Source organism: Theropithecus gelada, chromosome 4, assembly GCF_003255815.1.
Source record: "Theropithecus gelada isolate Dixy chromosome 4, Tgel_1.0, whole genome shotgun sequence".
Lineage (NCBI taxonomy): Eukaryota > Metazoa > Chordata > Mammalia > Primates > Cercopithecidae > Theropithecus > Theropithecus gelada.
Genome location: NC_037671.1, coordinates 72,295,930 through 72,320,405, shown reverse-complemented (window position 1 = coordinate 72,320,405; position 24,476 = coordinate 72,295,930). Strand labels below are relative to the sequence as shown.

Sequence of the window (24,476 nt, the reverse complement as noted above, 5' to 3'; positions counted from 1 at the left end):
GAGTCTCGCTCTGTCGCCCAGGCTGGAGTGCAGTGGCCGGATCTCAGCTCACTGCAAGCTCCGCCTCCCGGGCCCACGCCATTCTCCGGCCTCAGCCTCCCGAGTAGCTGGGACTACAGGCGCCCGCCACCTCGCCCGGCTAGTTTTTTTTTTTTGTATTTCTTAATAGAGACGGGGTTTCACCGTGTTAGCCAGGATGGTCTCGATCTCCTGACCTCGTGATCCGCCCGTCTCGGCCTCCCAAAGTGCTGGGATTACAGGCTTGAGCCACCGCGCCCGGCCACTAATCTAATTTTTACTTTCTCTTCTCTTAGCTGGGAAAAGGTAGTTCTCTTTGTAAAGAGGTGGCTTGGAGGGGATTCTAGAAATGCTTAGAAAGCTCAGCTTCACCTTAAATACGACCAAAGCTACTCAAGTATGTCAGCAAGGAAAGTCTGTTTTTTATTTTTATTTTTATTTTTATTTTATTTTATTTTATTTTTTGAGACGGAGTCTCGCTCTGTCACCCAGGCTGGAGTGCAGTGGCCGGATCTCAGCTCACTGTAAGCTCCGCCTCCCGGGTTCACGCCATTCTCCTGCCTCAGCCTCCCGAGTAGCTGGGACTACAGGCGCCTGCCACCTCGCCCGGCTAAGTTTTTGTATTTTTAGTAGAGACGGGGTTTCACTGTGTTAGCCAGGATGGTCTCAATCTCCTGACCTCGTGATCCGCCCGTCTCGGCCTCCCAAAGTGCTGGGATTACAGGCTTGAGCCACCGTGCCCGGCAAGTCTGTTTTTTAAAAGAAGAGTTGGCTGGGTGCGGTGGCTCATGCCTGTAATCCCAGCACTTTGGGAGGCTGAAGCGGGTGGATCACCTGAGGTCAGGAGTTCAAGACCAGCCTGGCCAACATGGTGAAACCCCGCCTCTACTAAAAGTACAAAAATTAGCTGGGCATGGATGGCAGAAACCTGTAATCCCAGCTACTCAGGAGGCTGCGGCAGGAGAATGGCGTAAACTCGGGAGGTGGAGCTTGCAGTAAGCTGAGATCCGGCCACTGTGCTCCAGCCTGGGCAACAGAGCGAGACTCCGTCTCAAAATAAATAAATAAATAAATAAATAAAGAGTCAAGTATGAGATCAGTCTCCCTTCCCCCATCAATAAATTAAAACAAAGATTAGGAGACATATTTTAACAGTTCCAGTAAAAACTCCAGACTAGGCTGGGCACAGCTCATGTTGTAATCCCAGCACTTTGGGAGACCAAGGCAGGAGGGTTGCTTGAGCCCAGGAGCTCTAGACCAGCCTGGACAATATGGTGAAACCACATCTCAAAAAACAAAACCAAAAAATTCCAGACTATGATCACACAGGCAAATATACAGAAAAGGTAAGGTGAAAGGAGAATTATGTGTTTGACTACAATTTCAGGGCTGGGGGCAGGCCTGGAATCTGAGTCTTTTTTACCATCTCTGCACCCATCATCTTTTGTTGCTGGTAGGATTGGGGTTGGCTTCAAGTTTTGGTCCTGTAGATCTGATTGGCTCTGTACCACAGAAGTGGAGGGCTGGGCAACACATGGGAGTGGGTCCTGGAAAGGGCCTAGTCATACAGGGGCCTCTGGGGTTCCACATCACTGGGTGAAGGCAGCCAGGCATTATGACTTTCATAGACTCCAGGTACTTTTAGTGGAGCCCCTTTTCCTCCATTAAAAAAATACATAAAATTGTACGTTATTTTTATTTTATTTTTTTAGAGATGGGGTCTTGCTCTGTCACTCACACTAGAGTGCAATCATAGCTCACTGCAGCGTCAACCTTGTGCACTCAGGCTATCCTTCCTCAGCCTCCCAAGTAGCTGGGACTACAGGCGCATGTCACCAAAACCAGCTAATTATTTTATTTTTTGTAGAGACAGGTTCTCTCTATTTTGCCCAGGGTGGTCTCAAACTCCTAAGCTCAAGTGATCCTCCCGCCTCAGCCTCCCAAAGTGATGGGATTAGAGGCATGTATATATATTTTTAAAATATATTTTAAAAATATATTTTCGGCAAGGCGCAGTGGCTCAAGGCTGTAATCTCAGCACTTTGGGAGGCCGAAGTGGGTAAATCACCTGAGGTCAGGAGTTCGAGATCAGCCTGGACAACATGGTGGAACTCCACCTCTACTAAAAATACAAAATTAGCCGGGCATGGTGGTGCATACCTATAATCCCAGCTACTTGGGAGGCCTAGGCAGGAGAATCACTTGAACCCAGGAGGCGGAGATTGCAGTGAGCTGAGATTCGCCATTGTACTCCAGCCTGAGCAACAAGAGCAAAACTCCGTCTCTAAATAAATAAATAAATAAATAATTGCATACTTAAAATATTCTGGCCCTGGCCAGCTGCAGTGGCTCATGCCTATAATCTAACATTTTGGGAGGCCAAGGCAGGAGGACTGCTTGAGCCCAGGAGTTTGAGACCAGCCTGGGCAACATAGGGAGACCTCTGTCTCTACAATGAGTGTGATGGCATGCACCTGCCCCAGCTACTCAGTGAGCTGAGATCGTGCCACTGCACTCCAACCTGGGTAACAGAGTGAGACCCTGTCTCAAAAAAGAAAACAAGAGAAGGAAAGAAAAAGAGAGAGAAAGTGAGAAAGAATCTTCCAGCCCGTAAGAGCTCTAGGGAACATCAATTTGCTCTGGCTGCTTTCCCATTTTGATCTCGGGCTGGCATCAGGCCCACTGCAGGATCCCTGGCACCCCGAGAAGCTAACCCAGATGGTGGGAGAAGTGTTCTATTAACCCGGCCAGGTCGACTCAGTGCATCTCTCCACCTCAGTCTCTGGTGTTGGCTTCTATGCACTCAGGAAAACTGCCCACTTGTCCCCAGGCTTCCAAGGAGGCCCACATGACCATCTGAGTTCCCAAAAGGTTTCCTTGCGCAATAGCCCTCTCATTTTGGCAGGCTCAGGTGCAAAGGCTTATCGGTCTCCCCAAAGCTGGGAGGCGCGAAACCAACACTTGCGAATCAGATTCTGGCCTCTCACTGAGCAGGGAGGTTCTTTCCTTAGAGGAGAGCAGTAATCCCACAGGATCATTTCTTCCCTGGGGAAGAAATAACTGAACTAGCCAGTGTTGGGTTACACCTGAGACTGAGTTGTCTGAGACTAACTGCTTCACAGTGTCCAGCATGCTGGGGATTTATGTGGGGTTTGTGGCACAAGATCCCCACAAGATAATGGGATACTAGCTTTTTCACACCAGGAAATGGAATTTGAGAGAAGTTAACTTATTCTTGTGTGGCTCAGATCACCACAGTCCCCCTGAAGAAGCCGTTAAAATTCTATACATGCTGGGTAAAATATTCTTTATCTACAGCAGTGTAAGTGCATCTCATGATTAGATTGAGGTTTTAAATTTTTTTAGATTTATTTTTGGAGTCTCGCTCTGTCACCCAAGCAGGAGTACAGTGGTGTGATCATGGCTCACTGCATCCTCAAACCCCTTGGGGCTCAAGCGATCTGCTGGCCTCTGCCTCATAAAGTGCTGGGATTACAGGTGTGAGCCACAATATCTGACCTTGATTAGGTTAAGGTGTTTTTCTGTTTTTGTTTTTTGTGTTTTTTTTGAGATGGACTCTCACTCTGTCGTCCAGGCTGGAGTGTAGTGGTGCCATCTTGGCTCACTGCAACCTCTGCCTCTGGGGTTCAAGCAATTCTCCTGCCTCAGCCTCTGGAGTAGCTGGGATTGCAGGTAACCACCACACACCTGGCTTTTTTTTTTTTCTGAGATGGAGTTTTGCTGTTGTTGCCCAGGCTGGAGTGCAATGGTGTGATCTCGGCTCACCGCAACCTCCGCCTCCTGGGTTCAAGCGATTCTCCTGCCCCAGCCTCCCGAGTAGCTAGGATTATAGGCATGCGCCACTATGCCCGGTTAATTTTTTGTATTTTTAGTAGAGACTAGGTTTCTCCATGTTGGTCAGGCTGGTCTCGAACTCCTGACCTCAGGTGATCCACCCGCCTCAGTCTCCCAAAGTGCTGGGATTACAGGCGTGAGCCACTGTGTCTGGCCCACACCCATCTAATTTTTGTATTTTTAGTAGAGATGGGTTTTCTCCATGTTGGTCAGGCTGGTCTCAAACTCCTGACCTCAAGTGATCCTCCTGCCTTGGCCTCCCAAAGTGCTGGGATTATAGGCGTGAGTCACCTTGCCTGGCCAGGTTAAGGTTTTAAATGTTCATTGCATCACAGCCATAGCTAAATCTAGTTTTCCTGTAAGTATGCCCTACACATCTGATAGTCAGGTTTTCTCAGCAACAATTGAGGGTGAGAGGGGGTGGGCTCAGGGGCAGAAAACTGGAGCCTCCACACAGTCCTAGATGATCATGTGGAATCTGGAACATGCTTTCCACTATTTTGAGTTTTTTCTTCTAGGCTGGCTGTGGTGGCTCACACCTGTAATCCCAGCATTTTGGGAGGCCAAAGTGAGAGAGGACTGCTTGAGCCTAGGAGTTCAAAACCAGCCTGGCAACATAGTGGGACCCTGTCTCTACAAACAGACAGACAACAACAACAGAAGAGCTGGAAAATAGCTGGGTGTGGTGGCAGGCACCTGTGGTCTCAGCTACTCAGGAGGCTGAGACAGGAGGGTCACTTAGGCCTGGGAGGTCAAGGCTTCAGTGAACCGAGATCATGCCACTGCATTCCAGCCCAGGCAACAGACTGAGACCTATCTCAGAAAAACAGAAAAGACTTTTAAAACAAACACATAGTTAATCATAAGAACAAAATAGTATTTTCAGCAGATACTATCTATTCTGAAACAACTACAAAACAGTATTTCTAGAAATATAGTAGAAAATGTGTAAAGACATGCATGGGGATGATATATACACACTAGCTTCAAGATGATTTCCTCTGGAGAGGGAAAGGAAAGATGCTTGAGTAATATCTATTTTAAAAACAGAGAAGTGAGGCAAATGTGGGGAAATGTCAATATCTGTTAAACTGGGGGAAGGTACAGGGCTGTGCTATATTACTTTTTTGGATGTGTGAAACCTTTTTTTTTTTTGAGACGGAGTCTTGCTCTGTCACCCAGGCTGGAGTGCAGTGGCGCGATCTCCGCTCACTGCTAGCTCCGCCGCCTCCCGGGTTCATGCCATTCTCCTGCCTCAGCCTCGCTAGAAGCTGGGACTACAGGCGCCCACCACCACGCCCGGCTAATTTTTTTTGTATTTTTAGTAGAGACAGGGTTTCACCGTGTTCGCCAGGATAGTCTCGATCTCCTGACCTCGTGATTCGCCCGCCTCGGCCTCCCAAAGTGCTGGGATTACAGGCGTGAGCCACCACGCCCGGCGAAACCTTTCATTATTCAAATTTTTAATTAAAATTACGAACACTGGGAAAAAAGTCAGTGATACTGGTTGTCTTAGGATACTGGAAATAAAGGAAAATTGTCTAACTTGCTACATGTTCTATAAGACCACCTCCGACGTTTTGTTTAAAACATGATACACTTGCTTGAATGATTTAAAAATGGTAACCATCCGGAGAGTCAGAAGATAACAGCATGGGGCAGAAGAGAGAAAACCGACACATTCAGCAAGCCTGCCCTGGGTCCAATCTACCTATCTCTGGGAGGTAACGATGAAACCTTAACCTAGCCAGCAAAGGCGATTCCCAGTCAGCAGAGTCGTCAATTCAAACTCACAGTGTTAATCAGCTATAAGGTGGGCAGAGGTCTTTCAGGCTAAGTATATCCTACGAAGCAAAGATGACGAAGGAGAGCGTTGGAGACCCAACAGGAGGCCAAATGAATACTAGTTCAAAGTCAAAGAGGCAATCCCGGCGACTGAGGCAGCACAGGAAGTGCCCGATGTGCCGCTAGGCCCGGGCGTCGATTGCACCGGCTCACCCCGACGCGGTGCTAGGCGCCGCCGGAAGGGGCGGAGCGGGTGGAATATGGTAAAAGAGAGTCCGAGCTTCGCGCCTGGGTCTGGAGGAGGTCCCGCGAAAGCCACCTCGAGCGCGCTCCGCGGCTGCTGGTCCCAGTATGGTCGATGACGCTGGTGCTGCTGAGTCCCAGCGGGGCAAACAGACCCCGGCCGACTCCCTGGAGCAGCTGTGTATGTTACCACTTCCGCCGCCGCAGATTCGCATCCGGCCTTGGTGGTTTCCGGTGCAGGAACTGAGAGACCCTTTGGTGTTCTACCTGGAGGCATGGCTGGCAGACGAGCTCTTTGGTGAGCGACCCCAGGTGTGCTAGTGGGCTGTCCACCTCCAGTCTGAGAGAAACTCGGCAGAGCAGCTCTCTACAGCTTCTTTCCCAGATTCGCAAGCCAAAAGTGTTGCAGTGATTGCCCACCTTCCAGCTCTTCCCTTCCCTGGCCAACGTTCCCTTAAAATTCAGCTTGTAACTTGCCACCGTGCGGCCCCTCAGAGTCTTTCCTTACTTGTTTAGGCCCGGACCGAGCCATGATTCCAGAAATGGAGTGGACGAGCCAGGCCCTGATGACAGTGGACATAGTGGACTCTGGGAACCTAGTCGAAATCACCGTTTTTGGACGGCCCAGTGTACAGAATCGGGTGAAGAGCATGCTCCTGTGCCTGGCATCGTTTCACCGAGAACATCGTGCCCGAGGTGAGGGTCTTTGAGAACCTGCATGTGGAGGAAGCCACGAGTGACTGTATTGGCCTTGCTCGGTTTCCTTCCATCCTCCCTTAACCTTCTCAGAATTTCTTGGTTTCCAGACCCCAGGGGCTGCACGAAGTTTGTTGGGAGGGGATCCCGGGGTAGGACCTTGGGAAAGTCAGCGGAGATCTGATACATTCAGGCTCATCACTGCCCAAGTCAGCCTCAGCTGGGTTACGACGCTATCGCAGATCCCAGGTTCGGAGCCTCCACCGCAGGTCTTTCTCTCCTCCCCAACTCCCAATCACGGAGTAGTTCGAAACAGCGAACCGTTTTCCCTGTCCATGGTTAGCATCAACTGCTTCTCTTCCAGCTGAGAAGATGAAACACCTTGAGAAGAACTTGAAGGCCCATGCATCAGACCCCCACTCTCCCCAGGATCCTGTTGCTTAAGACAACATAGTTACTGTCGGGAACATCTTAAGAACTTTCCAACTTTTTCTGCTAAAGTTGAAGAGAAGCAAGTATAGCATTCCTAAATTCCTGCATTCCTTTTTCCTGTGTCTTGATGGAATGTGGTTTATTTTGTTGCAAGAGTGAGCTTGAACTATTCTAATAAAGAAATGGCTATTTTGCCAATGGCATTAAGATCTTCACACACTTATAATAAAGCAAATTTATAAAAGATTGACTCTTATGTTTTGATATGAAGGGTGGGCAGAAGGCTGGCAGGTTGTAGTTTTGTAGGTTTTTGGGGGTTTTTTTTTTGTTTTTGTTTTGTTTTTTTGTTTTGTTTTTTTCTTCCTGAATTCCCATCATTTTGAAACTCCTAATCCTTCTATGATTTTATGGTCAGAATGAGGCCCTCACCCACAGGGGGCAGATATGCAGGGGCAGATAACCTCACAAATGGTGGTCTGTTTTGTTTTTACATAATTGGCTCTCAAACTTTAAAGCTTGTAAAAAATCACCTTGGGAGCTTGTTAAAACACAATTTCTTAGGCTCATTCTCCAGAGAATTCTGATTCAGTACTGTTGGGGTGGGGCTTGTAATTTGCATTTCTGATGAGCTCACAGGTACTACCAAAGCAGCTTATCTGAGGCTCTCACTTTGCAGCTGGTAATTGACCCTCCAAAGAGCACCAGCTGTGCGTTTTCCTGGAGTAGGATGTCCGTCTGGCACAGGATGACATTCCAACAAGCAGGCCTGGGCGGTCAGCATTCATTAATGGTAGCTTTGCGATTCACCACGGAAGAAAAGGGATCCCTGGCACCTTGGCTTGTGGATGGCGCCCTGCCTTGGAGCCGGCTGTCTCCCTTTTTCTGCAAGGCGAGGCTGCACAGGTGTCCGGCATGGGCAAGATTGTTTTTCCATTACGTGTTGTACTGAGATTACCAATCTCTGCAAAACAGCTCTTATCCTTGCTGCCCCACTTTCTGGAAGTAGAATTTTTGGGGTGAAAGGTGTCAAAAGCCCTGTGGCTTCAAGCGCAATTAGGATTGGTTTGAGACTCATGGAATTTATGCATTCCTTGGCAATAAAGTGTTCTAGCCTTTTGCAAGCGTTTTAAACTCGTCTCTTTAATTGTACATTTTTGATTAGAGGTGATGTTGAATGTTTTCTTTGTTTCAGTTTTACATTTTTCTTTATTCATTCCTTTCTTGACTTCTTTCAACTGGTGAAGATAAGGATTTTTATTTATCTCTATAAGCTTTTGTAACAATGGTCTGTTATTACCAGCATTTTCCACCCTCTTACTTTTTTTTTTTTGCATGTGAAAGATTTTTATTTTATGTAGTTAAATCAATTACTGTTTCCTATGTGTTCTCCCATATCCGCACCCTTTTAAGTTTAAGAGCTCCTAATTTTCTCCCATAGAAATTTGATTAATTCTTTCAAGTTTTTCCTGGTGTGATTTTTAATGTATGTTTGTTTATTTATTTATTTATTTATTTAGAGATGGAGTCACTCTGTCTTCCAGGCTGGAGTGCAGTGGTGTGATCTCAGCTCACTACAACCTCTGCCTCCCTGATTTAAGCAATTCTTCTGGCTCAGCCTCCCAAGTAGCTGGGATTACTGGCAAGTGCCACCACACCTAGCTAATTTTTGTATTTTTAGTAGAGACAGGGTTTCACCATGTTGGCAAGGGTAGTCTCAAACTCCTGACCTCAGGTGATTCTCCCACCTGGGCCTCCGAAAGTGCTGAGATTAGAGGCATGAGCCACTGCACCTGGCCCTGGTGGGATTTTTATTTTTATTTATTTATTTTTATTTTATTTTATTTTACTTTTTGAGATGGAGTCTCACATTGTCGCCCAGGCTGGAGTGCAGTGACACAATCTCGGCTCACTGCAACCTCCATCTTCCAGGTTCAAGCAATTCTCCTGCCTCAGCCTCCAGTGTGGCAACCTCTCCTGTTCCTCCACGCCAAGCAGCTGGCTTGGCTTGATGACATCTATAATTCCAGCATGATATAGAGTTTCCATTTATTCGGTGTTTAGAGAAAGAAGCAGCCATATGAATAGGTGAAACTTAAAGTGTCAGTTCCAGGAAAGATGTTCATAGATGTTTTGGATGAGTTGAAAAGGTTGTGAGGGCTGGACACGGTGGCTCAGGCCTGTATTCCCAGCACTTTGGGAGGCTGAGGCAGGTGGATCACCTGAGGTCAGGAGTTCAAGACCAGCCTGGCCAACATGGTGAAACCCCGTCTCTACTAAAAATACAAAAATCAGCCAGGCGTGGTGGTGGGCGCCTGTAATTCCAGCTGCTTGGGAGGCTGAGGCAGTAAAATTGCTTAGACCCCGGAGGTGAAGATTGCAGTGGAATGCCATTGCATTTCAGCCTAGGTGACAGAGCGAGACTCTGTCTCAAAAAAAAAAAAGTAGACTTGCCCTCTTAAATGTTAAAACAGTCTACAAAGCTACTTAATTAAAATAGAAGGTAGACAGCAGAAAAAGTAGAAAAGTTACACATGAACATAGATTGGTTAACACTGAATTTGGTCAAGGACAATTGTAAAGGAGAGAATCCAACATTCTGGTAAGGTGGGTATTACACAGAGAAAAACAACATACACATTTGAGTTTTAGTTCTGTGATGTATCCTCATTTGAAACTGATTTTGTGTTGATTTTGAATTTAAAATGTTCTAAAGTTCTTCTAAAATTAGTCAACTATTTTAATAAAATGATTACCGGTTAAAAGTTGCTAATAAGTTTTTGTAAATTCAGCTTTATGTGGTAATTCCCTTATTGTAAGGTACATGATTATTTTAAACTCGAGTGATAATTAGTGGTGACAAAAAGTTTGTGATAGACATTCCCCTGATATTTAAAGTTAGCTTTGAACTTTTAAAAATTACTAGTGATTGGCTGGGCGTGGTGGCTCACACCTGTAATCCCAGCACTTTGGGAGGCCCAGGCGGCGGGCGGATAACCTGAGGTCAGACCAGTCTGGCCAACATGAAGCCCCTTCTGTACCAAAAACGCAAAAATTAGCTGGGCGTGGTGGCGCGGGCCTGTAGTCCCAGCAACTGGGGAGGCTGAGGCAGGAGAATTGTTTGAAACCGGGAGGCAGAGGTTGTGTTGAGGCGAGATGGGGCCACTGCACTCCAGCCTGAGGGACAGAGCGAGACTCCATCTCCAAAATAAAATGAAAATTATCAGTGATTCTTGGTTAAAAAAAAAAAATTCCTAATTAAATCCTAATTACAGAATTACTGCATGCTATTGTTTAATCCTAGCACCCAGCTGTTGGCTTGCATTCTTCTAGATTAATTCGCAGGCTCAGGGACCTGCATCCCAGTGCCCTGACCAGAGCTGTGACCCGAGGGAAGCCAAAGTGTTCCCTGCTCAGGCTCCTCGCTGCCGTAGTAACTGAGGAAAGAGTAGCCGGTGCCTGTATCTTGCTGGTGTCCAAGACCTTCCTGGAAGGTGGGTGACCCAAGCAAGACCTGAAGACGGCAACAGTGCAGCCGGAGAGTGCAGCTCCGCTCTCTTCGTTTCCCCCTTCCTCGAGGTAATTTTCCTCAGCGGGGAAGGTGTTCTGTGGCAGCGTCGCCATACACCCAGGGCCTTCCAAATCCAGCTGGTCCCCAAGCGACCCGGTTTTCTCATCCCAAGTCACCTTGAGTAGAACCACAGCGGGCTTGGAGAGGTTTCCTAGTGGGCCAGAGAGGCTTCTCACCTGTTAAAGCCAGATGCGCGCGGTTAAGAGTACAAGGGGCACAGCGGACCACAGCCAGGGAAGATTGCGACCCGGGCGGCTAGGAGCCAGAAGCCCTACCTGTCTGGAGGTAGAGAGCGGCGCAGGGCAGAACTGGGCTGTTGGAGGGATACGCCTTTCCCTCCCCTCTACCTTCCAAAATACAGACGTCAGGGAAATGCAATTGTTTATTAGAACTCAAGTTTGTGTTGACAACCACTCAACAGAAGGTGTAAAACAAAAACAATCCACGTCAACCTCCCCCACCACCCCGGCTTCCTGGACTAAAGTAGAGGGGGACTTCCACTTTGCAATTATTTATTAGAACTCAGGTTTGTGTTTGCAGCCATTCAACAGAAGGGGTAAAAAAAAAAAAAAAAAAAACCAAAAACAATCCACATCATCCACCCTTACCCCAGCTTCGGGGGCTGAAGTAGGGGGCGGCTTCCAGTTTGCAATTCTTTATTAGAACTCAAGTTTGTGTTTGCAACCATTCAACAGAAGGGGTAAAACAAAAAATCCACATCATCCTCCCCCCAACCGCAGCTTCTGGGCGAAGTACGGGCTTTCACTTTAACCCCTGACTGGCTCTGGCTCCAGGGCCCGAGATGCCTTCATAATCTGGTAACTGGGGCCCGGGCATCCTCGCGAAACCGCTGGGTCACTGCCTTGCTGGCAGCTTCGAGGGATCGCTGGGTCCCCGACTGGTTGGCAGCCTCGAGAGACTGCTGGGTCCCGGTCTCCCGCACCTCCACCGGAGAACCCTGTGTCCCGACCTCCCGGACCTCCACCGAACGCTGGGTCCCGGCCTCCCGGACTTCTGTTGAAGACAGCTGGGTCTCGGCCTTCTTAGTGGCGACATCCTGGGCGAGGGCCTTTCCTGAGCCTGGAAGAAGAGCAGTGTGCGGAGGCCACAGCTGTGTCCCTATATCCTCTCCAAAAAAGGACAGTCACCCAAGCGGCCTGCGGGAGTAGGAGCCAGGAATCCCAGAACGCGGGTTCACTTTGGCCTTCTGGATCCATGGCAACCGCCCTCTCTCCCACCCACTAACCGGGGGCAGACTGGGAGGGCGAGACTGCAGCCCCAGCAGCCAGGAAACCCCAGGATCACTCCTACGGAGCCAGGGTTTGCTCCAGGTAGCCCCATTACCAGCCCCGTACCTTTCGCCTGGAGCTGTCGGTGATAGTCAGCCAAGTTCATGATCATCTTGATTGTGTCCTCCTGGTAAGAAGGCCTCCCAAATACCAAGATCTCAGCCTCGCCGTTAGGGTCCAATCGATTCACATGAATCAAGATTTGGGACATACCCTGGACGTGCGGGATGCGTTCTCGGTCCCTGCCTGCGCGGGTAGCAGAGAGGCTGTGAGTGTTGGGTGGCTCCCGGGGGTGTTGGGAGGGGAAAGTGGAAGGAGGAGACAGCCAGAGGGCATTGGCTACTGGGGAGGCTTGCCCTGGAACGCAGTGGGATGTGGGTGTGGGCGGCAGAAAGAAGCCGCATAGGGGCTGCCCCTCCTTGCTCCACTCACCGAAGATCTTTTCCACCAGCCAAACCTCAAGGCGAACTACCTTCGGATTCTTCAGGAACTCAGAGTGGAACCAGGAGAACCGCTTAGGAAGGTGACCAAGCACCTCGACTGGCATTGCTTTTGGCTGCATCAGTTGCACGAGCGTCGGAAACCGCCTGGGAGTGTCCATGCGGCGCCCAGTCCTGCAGGAGACAAGACCACCACAGCAAACCCAAAGGCCAAGCTGGAGCTAGGCGACTAGAACTGCGGTTCCGCCTGGGCCTTATTTAAAGGGCTTTTGGCCAGCCCCTCCTCTCCAACCGCGGCCTTCTCATTGGGTCCCAGGCCTCGCCTCCGCCTCCAGGAGCCCCGGCTTTTTCCGAGGCAGCGCAAGTGCACCGGTTCCTGCGTTGCTCTCAGTGTCCCTTCTGTCAGGAGCAGCCCTTTCCCCAGCGCACCCGGTGGGAGGAACCGGGCTCTGGGCACCAGGAATCCGCTGGTGCCCAGCGGGAGTCTTAACCATGGACTCAGGAAGGCGTGGACAAGCCCAGTATCTCTCCCAGAGGAAGGAACTGATACTTGCAGAATGAATACTTCATAGATCCCTCACTCGCTTCTGATCCCTGGCCACTACGTTTTCTCCCTCTGGCACCAGGTTTTCAGATTATTCTGTCACTTGCCTGAGACAGCTGAGTACAGAGCAGAATAAGCGCCCGCCTTTTTGTTTTGTTTTGTTTTGCTATAGGGTCTGTGTAGTGAGATTTGCATAGTAAAAAAAAAAGGGGGGGGATAGAAAAAAAGTTATGGGGTCCGGCTATGTTGCCCAGGTTGGCTTCGAACTCCAGGGCTGAAAAAAATCCTCCCTCTTTAGCCTCCCCAGTGGTGGGACTATAACGCGCTTTTAATTAATGCAGCAATGAACACACCTAACCACAGATGGTTCTCGTGGTTTGGACACCAGAGGAGATTCCTTGAAAATTTTTGACATCTCTGTTCTTTTTTATTTTTAATTTTTTAAATTTGAGACAGGATCTCTGTCACCCAGGCTAGAGGGCAGTGGTGTGATTATAGCTCACTGCAGCCTCCAACTCCTGGGCTCAAGAGATCCTCCCTCTTCAGCTGCCCCAGTAGCAGGGACTACAAGCCTCTGACACCATGCCCAGTGATGCCTCTGTTCTCTAAATAACACAATTATATTTGTCTCATCCTTCCTTTCCCTTTTCCTTTCCCTCTTCCTTTCCTTTCTCCTTTCCCTTTTCCTTTCCTTTCTTTTCCCCTTCCCTTTCTGACAAGGGTTCATTATGTTGCCCAAGCTGGTCTCAAGCAATCCTTCTGGCCTGGGCAAAATGATAAAACCCTATCGCTACAAAAAAAAAAAAAATACAAAAATTAGCTGGGAGAAGTTGCACACCCCTGTAGTCCCAGCTACTCGGAAGGCTGAGGTGGGACAATCACCTGATCCCAGAGAGGCTGAGGCTACAGTAAGCAGTGATGGTGCCTCTGCACTCCCCGTGGGGTGACAGAGTGAGACCCTGTCTCTAAAAATAATAATAACTGAGCCAGGTGCGGCGGCTCACGCCTGTAATCCTAGCACCTTGGGAGGCTGAGGCGGGTGGATCATGAGGTCAGGAGATGGAGACCATCCTGGCTAACACGGTGAAACTCCACCTCTATTTAAAAAAAAAAAAAGTGTGAAAATAATAACTTTTAAATGTGTTGCTATAAGATAAATAATAATTTATAATTTATTTTTATTCAGTATTGAAACACTAAAGAGAACTTCAGGTTTGCCACATTAATAGACCAAATGTATATATTCAGGCCGCGCCCAGCCGGCCGAATATATTTAATATATAGGAATGATTTAGTAGTTGGGAAATTCTTACTTGCTAATTGAGACAATTAAAGTACTTTGCAAAACAACAAGAAAAAACAACCCCATTAAAAACTGGGCAAAGCCGGATGCGGTGGCTCATGCCAGCAGTTCTAGAGCAGCCCGGCCAACATGGCGAAATCCTGTCTCTACTAAAAATACAAAAATTAGCCGGGCATGCTGACGGGCACCTGTAATCCCAGCTACTCGGAAAGCTGAGGCATGAGAATCGCTTGAACGTGGGAGGCAGAGGTTGCAATGAGCCTGTATTCCAGTCTGCGGGATAGAGCGAGACTCTTGTCTCCACAAAACAAAGAAACAAACAAACGAAACTGGACAAGGAACATGAAGAGATGTTTCTCCAAAGAAGAAATACAGGCAGCCAACAAACACATGAAAAATGCTCAGTATCAGGCCGGGCGCGGTGGCTCAAGCCTGTAATCCCAGCACTTTGGGAGGCCGAGACGGGCGGATCATGAGGTCAGGAGATCGAGACCATCCTGGCTAACACGGTGAAACCCCGTCTCTACTAAAAAAATACAAAAAACTAGCCGGGCGAAGTGGCGGGTGCCTGTAGTCCCAGCTACTCGGGAGGCTGAGGCAGGAGAATGGCGTGAACCCGAGAGGAGGAGCTTGCAGTGAGCTGAGATCCGGCCACTGCACTCCAGCCTGGGTGACAGAGCAAGACTCCGTCTCAAAAAAAAAAAAAAGAAAAAGAAAAATGCTCAGTATCACTAATCAGAAGAGGAATGCAAATTAAAATCACACCGATATACCATCATACACCAGTCACAATGGCTTTTATTAAAACGTCAAAAAACAGGCCAGGCGTAGTGGTTCACGCATGTAATCTCAGCAATTTGGGAGGCCAAGGTGGGCACATCACCTGAGGCCAGGAGTTCAAGACTAGCCTGGCCAAAATGGTGAAACCTCATCTCTACTAAAAATACAAAAATTAGCCAGGCGTGATGGCAGGGGCCTGTAATTCCGGCTACTCGGGAGGCTGAGGCAGGAGAATCGCTTGAACCCGGGAGGCGGAGGTTGCGGTGAGCCAATATCGTACCATTGCACTCCATCCTGGGCGACAGGGCGAGACTCCCTCTCAAAAAACAACCCCCCCCAAAACAAAAACAAAAACAAAACAAACAAAAAAAAACCAAAAAAAACCACGACGGGGCATGGTGGTTCACGCCTGTAATACTAGCACTTTGGGAGGCTAGGATTTATATATCTACCACTGTCTTTCACCCTCTTCCAACCCAAGTAAGCTGGGACTTAACTACATGCATCAGACCTAGATCCTCTTAAAACAGAGATATGATTTTGGGCCGGGCGCGGTGGCTCAAGCCTGTAATCCCAGTACTTTGGGAGGCCGAGACGGGTGGATCACGAGGTCAGGAGATCGAGACCATCCTGGCTAACACGGTGAAACCCCGTCTCTACTAAGAAATACAAAAAACTAGCCGGGCGAGGTGGCGGGCACCTGTAGCCCCAGCTACTCGGGAGGCTGAGGCCGGAGAATGGCGTGAACCCGGGAGGCGGAGCTTGCAGTGAGCTGAGATCCGGCCACTGCACTCTAGCCTGGGCTACAGAGCCAGACTCCGTCTCAAAAAAAAAAAAAACATAAAAAAAAAAACAGAGATATGATTTTGTTAGATCAATATTCAATGTTTGCACTATTAGGACTTTGTAAACTATTCATAGCTGTATATACTTTACTATGATTTCTTTCCTTGACAAAGTTTTGTTTTTCTAGATATTAATAATGGATTTATTTATTTATTTATTTTTTATGAGACAGCGTCTCACTCCGTCACCCAGGCTAGAATGCAGTAACCCATCATAGTTCACGGCAGCCTCCAACTTCTGGGCTCAAGTGATCCTCCCACCTCAGCTTCCTAAGTAGCTAAGATCACCGACACGTGCCACCACAACTAATTCATTTTAATTTTTTTTTAGGACAGGCTAGTCTTTTTTTTTTTTTTGAGATGGAGTCTTGCTCCATCGACAGGCTGGAGTACAGTGGTGCGATCTCGGCTCACTGCAACCTCTACCTCCTGGGTTCAAGTGATTCTCGTGCCTCAGCCTCCCGAGTAGCTGGGATTAAAGGCACCTGCCACCACGCCCAGCTAATTTTGTATTTTTAATAGAGACGGGCTTCACCATGTCTCAGTGCCTGCAACATGGCCACTGTATGCCCAGGCTGGTCTCGAACTCCTGGGCTCAAGCGATTCTCCAACCTCAGCCTCCCAAAGTGTTGGGATTACAGGCATGAGCCACAGAAACCAGCCTTATTTCTTTAATATGTGTTTTTTCCCGATCTTCAGGAATATTTACCTTGTATGCTATCTTTACTTGTGCTGGTACTGCTATTGGAATCAGTACCCTACACGTCATTTCTTACAAGGGGGAGTATAACTATAGCATTAAATTTCAAATGTAGAATTGCTGAGTCAAAGGATCTGTAAATTTCCAATTGATAAAGTATTGCCAAATGGCATCCCATTGAGGTCGAACCAACCTATATACTCACCAGCCTTGTTGCTAACATTATAATGTGATAAACATTGACATTAATTTTGGGTAAAACCAATGCATATGCTTGTAAGTGTTCCTCCTTTCTAAAAAATCATTATTGAGAAATGCAAGTAGGGATGGGTGGCAAGCAGAGCCCATGCAATGGCCAGATGTCCTCTAGGACACTTGCTGCAACCCAGACCTACAGCAGAAGTGACCTTTAACATTTGGTTATAAAAATTTTCTCCAGGGCCGGGTGTGGTGGCTCACACCTGTAATCCCAGCACTTTGGGAGGCCGAGGCTGGAGGATTGCTTGAGGCTAGGAGTTCTAGACCAACCTGGGCAACTTAGGGAAAGCCCCATCTCTATAAAAACTAAAAAATTAGTCATGCATGGTGGTGCGTGCCTGTGGTCTCAGCTACTTGGAAGACTGAGGTGGGAGGATCGCTTGAACCAGGGAGGCCAAAGCCGCAGTGAGCTGAGATCACCACACTGTACTCAACCTGGACAACAGAGTGAGACATTGTCTCAAAAATAAATAAATAAATAAAACTTTTTCTCCAAATAATTTGTTGAAATAACTCAAGTCTTCAAAGTTTAACTTTCCAACTGTTGGTTCAAACCTGCACTGAAATTCTGGCCTTCAGTATCCTAGCAAAAATCCCCGTTTGCAAGATGTTGAGGTGTATTGGAGAAACCGCCATTTTAAACAACAGAAATCGAGCTCAGATCGAAGTAGACAGAGGGCAAGGCAGGCATTCCTAAGGACCAAGTGGAACCCAACTGGAGAGGAAGAGGACACATTCAACATGCTGTGGAGGAGGGAGAGTGGGTTTTATCCAGGATCACATGGGATAAATGCAAGGACAGGCTCAAGTTTCCCACATGCAGCATTTCTCAATCTCATTTTCCTTGGCAAGAGTTCTTCTCGTTACTAGGCTCTTCCAATATAGACTAAGCTCTTGCCCTGGAAGGACTCTCTGTACTCTGCAGATTTCCTAAGAAAGAAAAAGCCGCTGTCTGTGGAGCTGGAAGGGGCCGTGACAGGACCCAGTCAGCCAAGGGCCCCTGACCCCTCCCCAGCTGGGACCTCGGGCTGCACCCGGGCTGCGCTGGGTGGGGTGGAAGCGCCCCCTCGCTGTACAGAGTCCCTCCCATAAGCCCTGCACTCCAGGCCCGGTGGCCGGCTGGGCCGCCTAAGAGCGCCTAAGAGCAGAAGGACACAGGAGCCGAGGGGCCTCCAGACCTCACGCCTAGTTCAGACCCCCCGCCAGGACCCCTAGCGCTGTTGGCTATGCCGGCCTCCCCACCCTCCGGCTCTTACGGATCAGGATCCTGGAGTCCTTGCCTGAATGCAAAGTAAACGAACAAAAGTAATCACAGTTTTAAAAATCTCATAGTACTGAGGTGTACAAAGTGAAGAGAGGCCGGGCGCGGTGGCTCACGCCTGTAATCCTAGCACTTTGGAAGGCTGAGGCGGACAGATTGCCTGTGCTCAGGAGTTCGAGACCAGCCTGGGCAACATGGTGGAAGCTCGTCTCTACTAAAAATACAAAAAAATTAGCCGGTCCTGGTGGCGCGCGCCTGCAATCTCAGTTACTCGGGAGATTGAGGCAGGAGAATCGCTTGAACCTGGGAGGAGGCTGCAGTGAGCCGAGATGGTGCCAGTGCACTCCAACCTGGGCGACAGAATGAGACTCCATCTCAAAATAAACAAACAAAAAACAAAATCCAAAATAAGCGGAGGAGCCAAAGGGGAGACAAGAAGCCAATGTGTTTATTTTGGGAAGTGTAGAAGCCTCGAGAACATGAAGATGAAAAAGTGTCTCTACAAAAACAAAATAAAACAAAACAGAAACAGAAACAAACAAACAAAAAACCCACAAAAATTAACTGGGCGCCGTGTTTTGTGCCTGTAGTCCCAGCTACTGGGGGCTGAGGTGGGAGGATCACTTAAACCTAGGAGGTGGGGCCGGGTACGGTGGTTCACGCCTGTAATCCCAGCACTTTGGGAGGCCGAGGTGGGCGGATCACCTGAGGTTGGGAGTTCGAAACCAGCCTGACCAACACGGAGAAACCCTGTCTCTATTAAAAATACAAAATTAGCCGGGCGTGGTGATGAATGCCTGTAATCCCAGCTACTCAGGCAGGAGAATCACTTGAACCCGGGAGGCAGAGGTTGCAGTAAGCTGAGATCAGGCCATTGCACTCCAGCCTGGGCAACAAGAGCAAAACTCTATCTCAAAAAATAAAATAAAATAAATTAGCTAGGCATGATGAATTATGTATATATAAAAGAGTTTTGGCCGGGCGCGGTGGCTCACGCCTGTAATCCCAGCACTTTGGGAGGCCGAGGCGGGCGGATCACAAGGTCAGGAGATCGAGACCACGGTGAAACCCCGTCTCTACTAAAAATACAAAAAATTAGCCGGGCGCGGTTGTGGGTGCCTGTAGTCCCAGCTACTCGGGAGGCTGAGGCAGGAGAATGGCGTGAACCCGGGAGGCGGAGCTTGCAGTGAGCCGAGATCGCGCCACTGCACTCCAGCCTGGGCGACAGAGCGAGACTCCGTCTCAAAAAAAAAAAAAAAAAAAAAAAAAAAAGAGTTTTGGATTAGACACTTAGAAAGTTGTAGGAAACCATCTAGAGCAACACTGTCCTACTGAAATAGAATGAGAGACAAATAATACTAACTTTCTCATAGCCTCAGTAGAAAGAAACGTGTGAAATGAATTTGAATATTATATCTTATTTACCTAAATAGATCCAAAATATTATCATTTTGGCTGGGCGCAGTCGCTTGTGCCTGTAATCCCAGCACTTTGGGAAGCTGAGGTGGGTGGATCCCTTGAGTGCAGGAGTTTGAGACCAGCCTGGACAACATAGCGTGACCCTGTCTCTCTTTTTTTTTTTTTTTTTTTTGAGACAGGATCTTACTCTGTCACCCAGGCTATAGTGCAATAGCGTAATCTTGTCTCACTGCAACCTCCACCTCCTGGGCTCAACCAATTCCTTGTGCCTCAGTTTCCCCAGTAGCTAGGGCTACAAGCATGCACCCCCACACCTGGCTAATTTTTGTCTTTTTTGTAGATACTGGGTTTCACCATGTTGCCCAGGCTAGTCTTCAACCCCTGAGGTCAGACGATCCACCAGCCTTGGCCTCTCAAAGTGCTGGGATTACAGGCATGAGCCACCCCATCCAGCCAACAAGACCCTGTTTTAACTGAAAAAATGAAAAATAAAAAAAGGAAAAAACAAAATATTGTAATTTTAACATATAATCAGTCTAAAATTATCAATAAGAATATCTAAATTTTTGATATTAATGTCATCAAAATCTTACAAGTAGCTTACACTTACAGCACATCTCAAATCAGACTAGACACATTTCCAGTCCTCATGTGACTAGTGACTTTTGTATTGGACAGTGCAGGTCCAGAGTGACTTTTCTTGAAATGCAAAGGAAGGTACCATGGAATAACATGTTTAGGAATAAGTAAGGTATACAGAAGTAGAAGTGAGGGTTGCTTTTCATAAAAGTCTGGGTGACAGGAAAAATGGAGCTTGGGCAGCAAGTGGAATGGGAGATGGGAAATGGAAAGTTTATTATGGCTGGGCATGGTGACTCACACTTGTAATCCCAGCACTTTGGGAGGCTGAGGCAGGAGGATCAGGAGGTCAGGAGTTTGAGACCAGCCTGGCCAACATGATGCAACTCCATCTCTACTAAAAATACAAAAATTAACCGATGTGGTGATGGGTGCCTGTAATCCCAGCTACTCAGGAAGCTGAGGCAGTAGAATTGCTTGAACCCGCGAGGCGGAGGTTGCAGTGAGCTGAGAATATATATATATATATTGCACTCAGCCTGGGCAACAAGAGCGAAACTCCATCTCAAAAATAAAATAAAATAAAATAAAATAAAATAAATTAGCTAGGCACGATGAATTATATATAATATATACATATATACATACATATATATATATATATATGAAGAGAGAGAGAGAGTTGATTATTTGGCCAGCTGTGGTGGCTCACACCTGTAATCCTGTAATCCCAGCAGTTTGGGAGGCCAAGGTGGGCAGATCACTTGAGGTCAGGAGTTCGAGTTCAAGACCAGCCTGGTCAACATAATAAAACCCTGTCTCTACTAAAAATACAAAAATTAGCCGGGCATGATAGCTGGCACCTGTAATCCCAGCTACTGGGGAGGCTGAAGCAGAACCACTTGAACCCGGGAGGTGGAGGTTGCAGTGAGCAGAGATCGTGCCACTGCACTCCAGCCTGAGCAACAGAGTGAGACTCTGTCTCAAAAAAATTAAATTTAATTTAAAAAATAATAAAAATAAAAACAAAGAAACCCAATTCACTCTACATACTTTAGCATTATTCCTGAGAATAATGACCTTATCTTACATAATTGTAGTACACTTATCCCACTCTAGAAGTTTCTAAATTTTAGAAGTTTCTAATACTACTTTGAAACATAGGGCATATTACAATTTCCTTCATTGTCCTGAAATGCACCTCCAATCTTTGATTCAGAATTATTTGAACTATGCACACAGCATTTAGTGTCTCTTTAGTAAATTAATAAAACAGTCCTCTTTTTGTTTTCAGATACTGAACCAGAAGTCCATTTGTCCCATTATTGGTGATGCTAACTTGGGTTAACTAGTTCCTCAACAGTCTTCATCTGATAGTTTTAGCTATTGATGATCATTTTCTAAATTAACTATACTGGTGATTGCAAAAGACCCATAGTTTGTGTGTGTGTGTGAAGAGATCTGCCTTAAGAAACCGTAAATAATGTACAGCTGAGGGGGTATTAGGTGTTACCAGGACTGGAAATGCCCGCTTAATCACTATCTGTAAAGCCATAAAACAGTGAAATCACACTCTCATCGACTGAATCCAGTGCATCGCTCCAAACACTATGTTTAAAAAACGAATAAACCAAATTTATTTACAGACGAGCCAGAAGCCTGGACCGGTTTTGGCCGGAGTGCGCAGGCAGGGCCCAGGCGAGCTTTGAAATCCGGGTAGGTTCAAAGGCTCTAGAGCCAGGGGCTTGGAGGAACGCTAATCCCTTCAGGTAAGACAATCAATTTCCGAATTTCGGGTTTCTCTTTTGTTCAATGGCAAGAGTTCCTCCAGAGTTCCAGGGACGTTCTCCGGGTCGCCAGCAAAGTGGAGCCGCGGGTCCTGCTCCTTACGGCCGAGGGGATACGGACCCTTCTTTGGAACGTGTGAGGCAGGAACTGGATTTGGCAGCTACTGGGTGGTCCTCGCACCATCAAGCCTGAACGCCCGCTTTCCGAAGTTCAGGTCCCACCGGTTGTTCCCTAGGGGAAGAGTCAACAGCGCCCTGCCCCCAGCCATTCCCAAGCCCAGGGGATTCTGGTGCGAAAGATACAGGTCAATGCAGGTGGAAACCCTAGTTAACTTGGAGACAGCTGGGCCCGGGTGAGGCTCTCCCGAAGTCGCGGGAAGCGGAGGAGATGGCAACCCGCTGGACCGCAGCCAGGGCGGCCGGGCGCGGACACAGGGTCCTGGCCCGGACCGGGGGGCGGGGCCGGGCCGGGGGCGGGGCCACCAGGTGCGAGGCTTTACCAGCCCTGAGGCTCGGCCCGCGTGGGAAGGCCTGGCGTGCGCTGGAGCGTGATTTTGGTTCTGAGGGTCATAAGATGGGAACTCTCCCGGCACGTAGAAATATCCCGCCGTGGGTGAAAGTTCCCGAAGACCTGAAAGATCCAGAGGTGTTCCAGGTCCAGACGCGGCTGCTGAAAGCCATGTTTGGTGAGTGTGCCCAGCACTGGCGGGCTGCCCCGGCTCGGGAGTCTCCGCCGGCCCGGGGCTCTCACCTCTTTCCCCCAACAGGCCCTGACGGATCTCGAATCCCTTACATCGAGCAAGTGAGCAAGGCCATGCTCGAGCTGAAGGCTCTGGAGTCTTCAGACCTCACCGAGGTCGTGGTTTACGGTTCCTATTTGTACAAGCTCCGGACCAAGTGGATGCTCCAGTCCATGGCTGAGTGGCACCGCCAGCGCCAGGAGCGAGGTGAGAGGCCCGGGGACTGGGTACGCGGAACACAAGCTCGCGAGGGCCGCTTCACGCCTCTCCTTCAGCGTTCTCCTCTTTCTCCTCTCTCTTGCTCACCAGGGATGCCCTTGGCGTCTGGGCCTTCCCGAGACCCCTTTGGGAGTGGGGGCCCCAGAGTGCCGGCCGTCGGTCTTGGAGACCCAAGGGTGAGACTAATGAGAGGCGGCCGATGCTGGACCCACTGAGCAGGGTTATCTGAGCTATCTTAACCGTCTCCTTGCCCCCTTCAGTTTCTTGGAGAATGTTCGAATGGGTCGAGTAGGTTCGGTTTACCAGGTTCTGGGCCTGACTCTCAGGCCCAGAAAGCCTGGATCAGAAGTCCCAGAAACGAACCCTGAAAGAGGCGGAGAACAGTCCGGGTGCTTACTATCTTCCCCCAGACTCACGCCGTTGTTGCTGTTTCTGGTGCAGGGATGCTCAAACTTGCGGAAGCCATGACTGCCCTCGAACTAGGCCCTTGGATGAAGTGAACCAGCTTCCAGCCAATGCAATGAAGGCCAGGATGCAGAGATTAGGTTGTGGCCAGAGCTGGAGTGATTCCTTCAGCTTGGTTTAAAATCTGCTCCAGCCTAAAGAGTTAAGGAAAACGATCTGTTTAGGGGTCTCTGCCCTTAGCTCTGAGTCTTGTTATGAATATCTCTTTGATGGTTGCCAATAAAAAAAAGTGGTTTTTTTTTTTCATTTTTTCTCATTTAAAAAAATGAGTCCTTTGTAGTGACATGGATGCAGCTGGAAACCATCATTCTCAGCAAACTATCACAAGAACAGAAAACCAAACACTGCATGTTCTCACTCATAGGTGGAAATTGAACAATGAGATCACTTGGACACGGGAAGGGGAACATCACACACCGGGGCCTATTATGGGGAGGGCGGAGGGGGGAGGGATGGCATTTGGGAGTTATACCTGATGTAAATGACGAGTTGATGGGTGCTGACGAGTTGATGGGTGCAGCACACCAACACGGCACAAGTATACATATGTAACAAACCTGCACGTTGTGCACAAGTACCCTAGAACTTAAAGTGTAATTTAAAAAAGTCAAAAAAATAAGAATAAAGTTTTAAATAAGTTGATAGTTCAGTGTGGTTGATGGATTGTAGGTACTACCTTTAAATATCTCTGAAGCACAGCTGAGGTGTGGACCTGAGCTTAACCCTTAATTGAAAACCTCCAAAGACAAAAGGAGGGTCGAAAGGCACACTTGGCTAGGGTCCTGAGATGCAGCACTGAACTAAAAACCTGTGGGAGATGGGATGATTGCCTCAAGTGACCTGGACTCACTTGAAAACAACCCTATAATAGGTTGATATTTTGTATATAAGCTGAAAAGCAAATGTCTCCAACAATATGGGAAGTCAGGACCATTGTCAGTGTAGCAAGTTTTGTGTGTGTGTGTTTGTTTTGTTTTCTTTTTTCTTTTTTTTTTTTTTTTTTTTTTTTTTTGGAGACGAGTTTCACTCTCCCAGACAATGGAGCGATCTCGGCTCACTGCAACCTCCCCGACCCCGGCCCGGCCCCCGGCTCCCCCACCCCATTTCAAGCAATTCTCCTGCCTCAGCCTCCTGAGTAGCTGGGATTACAGGTGTGAGCCACTGTGCCTGGCCGAAATCTCAGATTTTCAAAGGGTTTTGTTCTCTTCTCCCAGGTGGTCCATACTCTAGGGAGATCCTCTCCTCTACAG

At 48.2% G+C, this 24,476-nt stretch overlaps 3 protein-coding genes across 3 annotated transcripts; 2 read left to right on the top strand and 1 right to left on the bottom strand.

Moving 5' to 3' along the window:
- Positions 1-6,009: 6,009 nt before the first annotated feature.
- On the top strand, positions 6,010-7,273 carry OOEP (oocyte expressed protein). Its single transcript, XM_025383052.1, has 3 exons — positions 6,010-6,199; positions 6,418-6,597; positions 6,962-7,273. Exons 1-3 carry the CDS (start codon positions 6,010-6,012, stop codon positions 7,039-7,041), a joined length of 450 nt encoding a protein of 149 aa, XP_025238837.1. The 3' UTR covers positions 7,042-7,273.
- A 3,969-nt stretch (positions 7,274-11,242) lies between these two features.
- Positions 11,243-12,532, bottom strand: KHDC3L (KH domain containing 3 like, subcortical maternal complex member). Its single transcript, XM_025384412.1, has 3 exons — positions 12,319-12,532; positions 11,953-12,132; positions 11,243-11,677 (listed from the first exon to the last, which is right to left on the bottom strand). The coding sequence occupies exons 1-3, from the start codon at positions 12,485-12,487 to the stop codon at positions 11,406-11,408; spliced, it is 621 nt and encodes a 206-aa protein (XP_025240197.1). The 5' UTR covers positions 12,488-12,532; the 3' UTR covers positions 11,243-11,405.
- A 9,803-nt stretch (positions 12,533-22,335) lies between these two features.
- On the top strand, positions 22,336-23,477 carry DPPA5 (developmental pluripotency associated 5). Its single transcript, XM_025381315.1, has 3 exons — positions 22,336-22,488; positions 22,570-22,749; positions 23,203-23,477. Exons 1-3 carry the CDS (start codon positions 22,377-22,379, stop codon positions 23,259-23,261), a joined length of 351 nt encoding a protein of 116 aa, XP_025237100.1. The 5' UTR covers positions 22,336-22,376; the 3' UTR covers positions 23,262-23,477.
- The last annotated feature ends 999 nt before the right edge of the window (positions 23,478-24,476 follow it).

Bases quoted from the DNA above. Each gene is read 5' to 3' on its own strand.
- OOEP (XM_025383052.1), top strand. From the start codon at position 6,010: ATGGTCGATGACGCTGGTGCTGCTGAGTCCCAGCGGGGCAAACAGACC. The intron at 6,200-6,417 runs GTGAGCGACCCC...TTACTTGTTTAG, and splicing joins GCTGGCAGACGAGCTCTTTG to GCCCGGACCGAGCCATGATT. The intron at 6,598-6,961 runs GTGAGGGTCTTT...CTTCTCTTCCAG, and splicing joins CCGAGAACATCGTGCCCGAG to CTGAGAAGATGAAACACCTT.
- KHDC3L (XM_025384412.1), bottom strand. From the start codon at position 12,487: ATGGACACTCCCAGGCGGTTTCCGACGCTCGTGCAACTGATGCAGCCA. The intron at 12,133-12,318 runs GTGAGTGGAGCA...CTACCCGCGCAG, and splicing joins GCTGGTGGAAAAGATCTTCG to GCAGGGACCGAGAACGCATC. The intron at 11,678-11,952 runs GTACGGGGCTGG...CTCTTCTTCCAG, and splicing joins CCGACAGCTCCAGGCGAAAG to GCTCAGGAAAGGCCCTCGCC.
- DPPA5 (XM_025381315.1), top strand. From the start codon at position 22,377: ATGGGAACTCTCCCGGCACGTAGAAATATCCCGCCGTGGGTGAAAGTT. The intron at 22,489-22,569 runs GTGAGTGTGCCC...TTCCCCCAACAG, and splicing joins GCTGCTGAAAGCCATGTTTG to GCCCTGACGGATCTCGAATC. The intron at 22,750-23,202 runs GTGAGAGGCCCG...TTTCTGGTGCAG, and splicing joins CCGCCAGCGCCAGGAGCGAG to GGATGCTCAAACTTGCGGAA.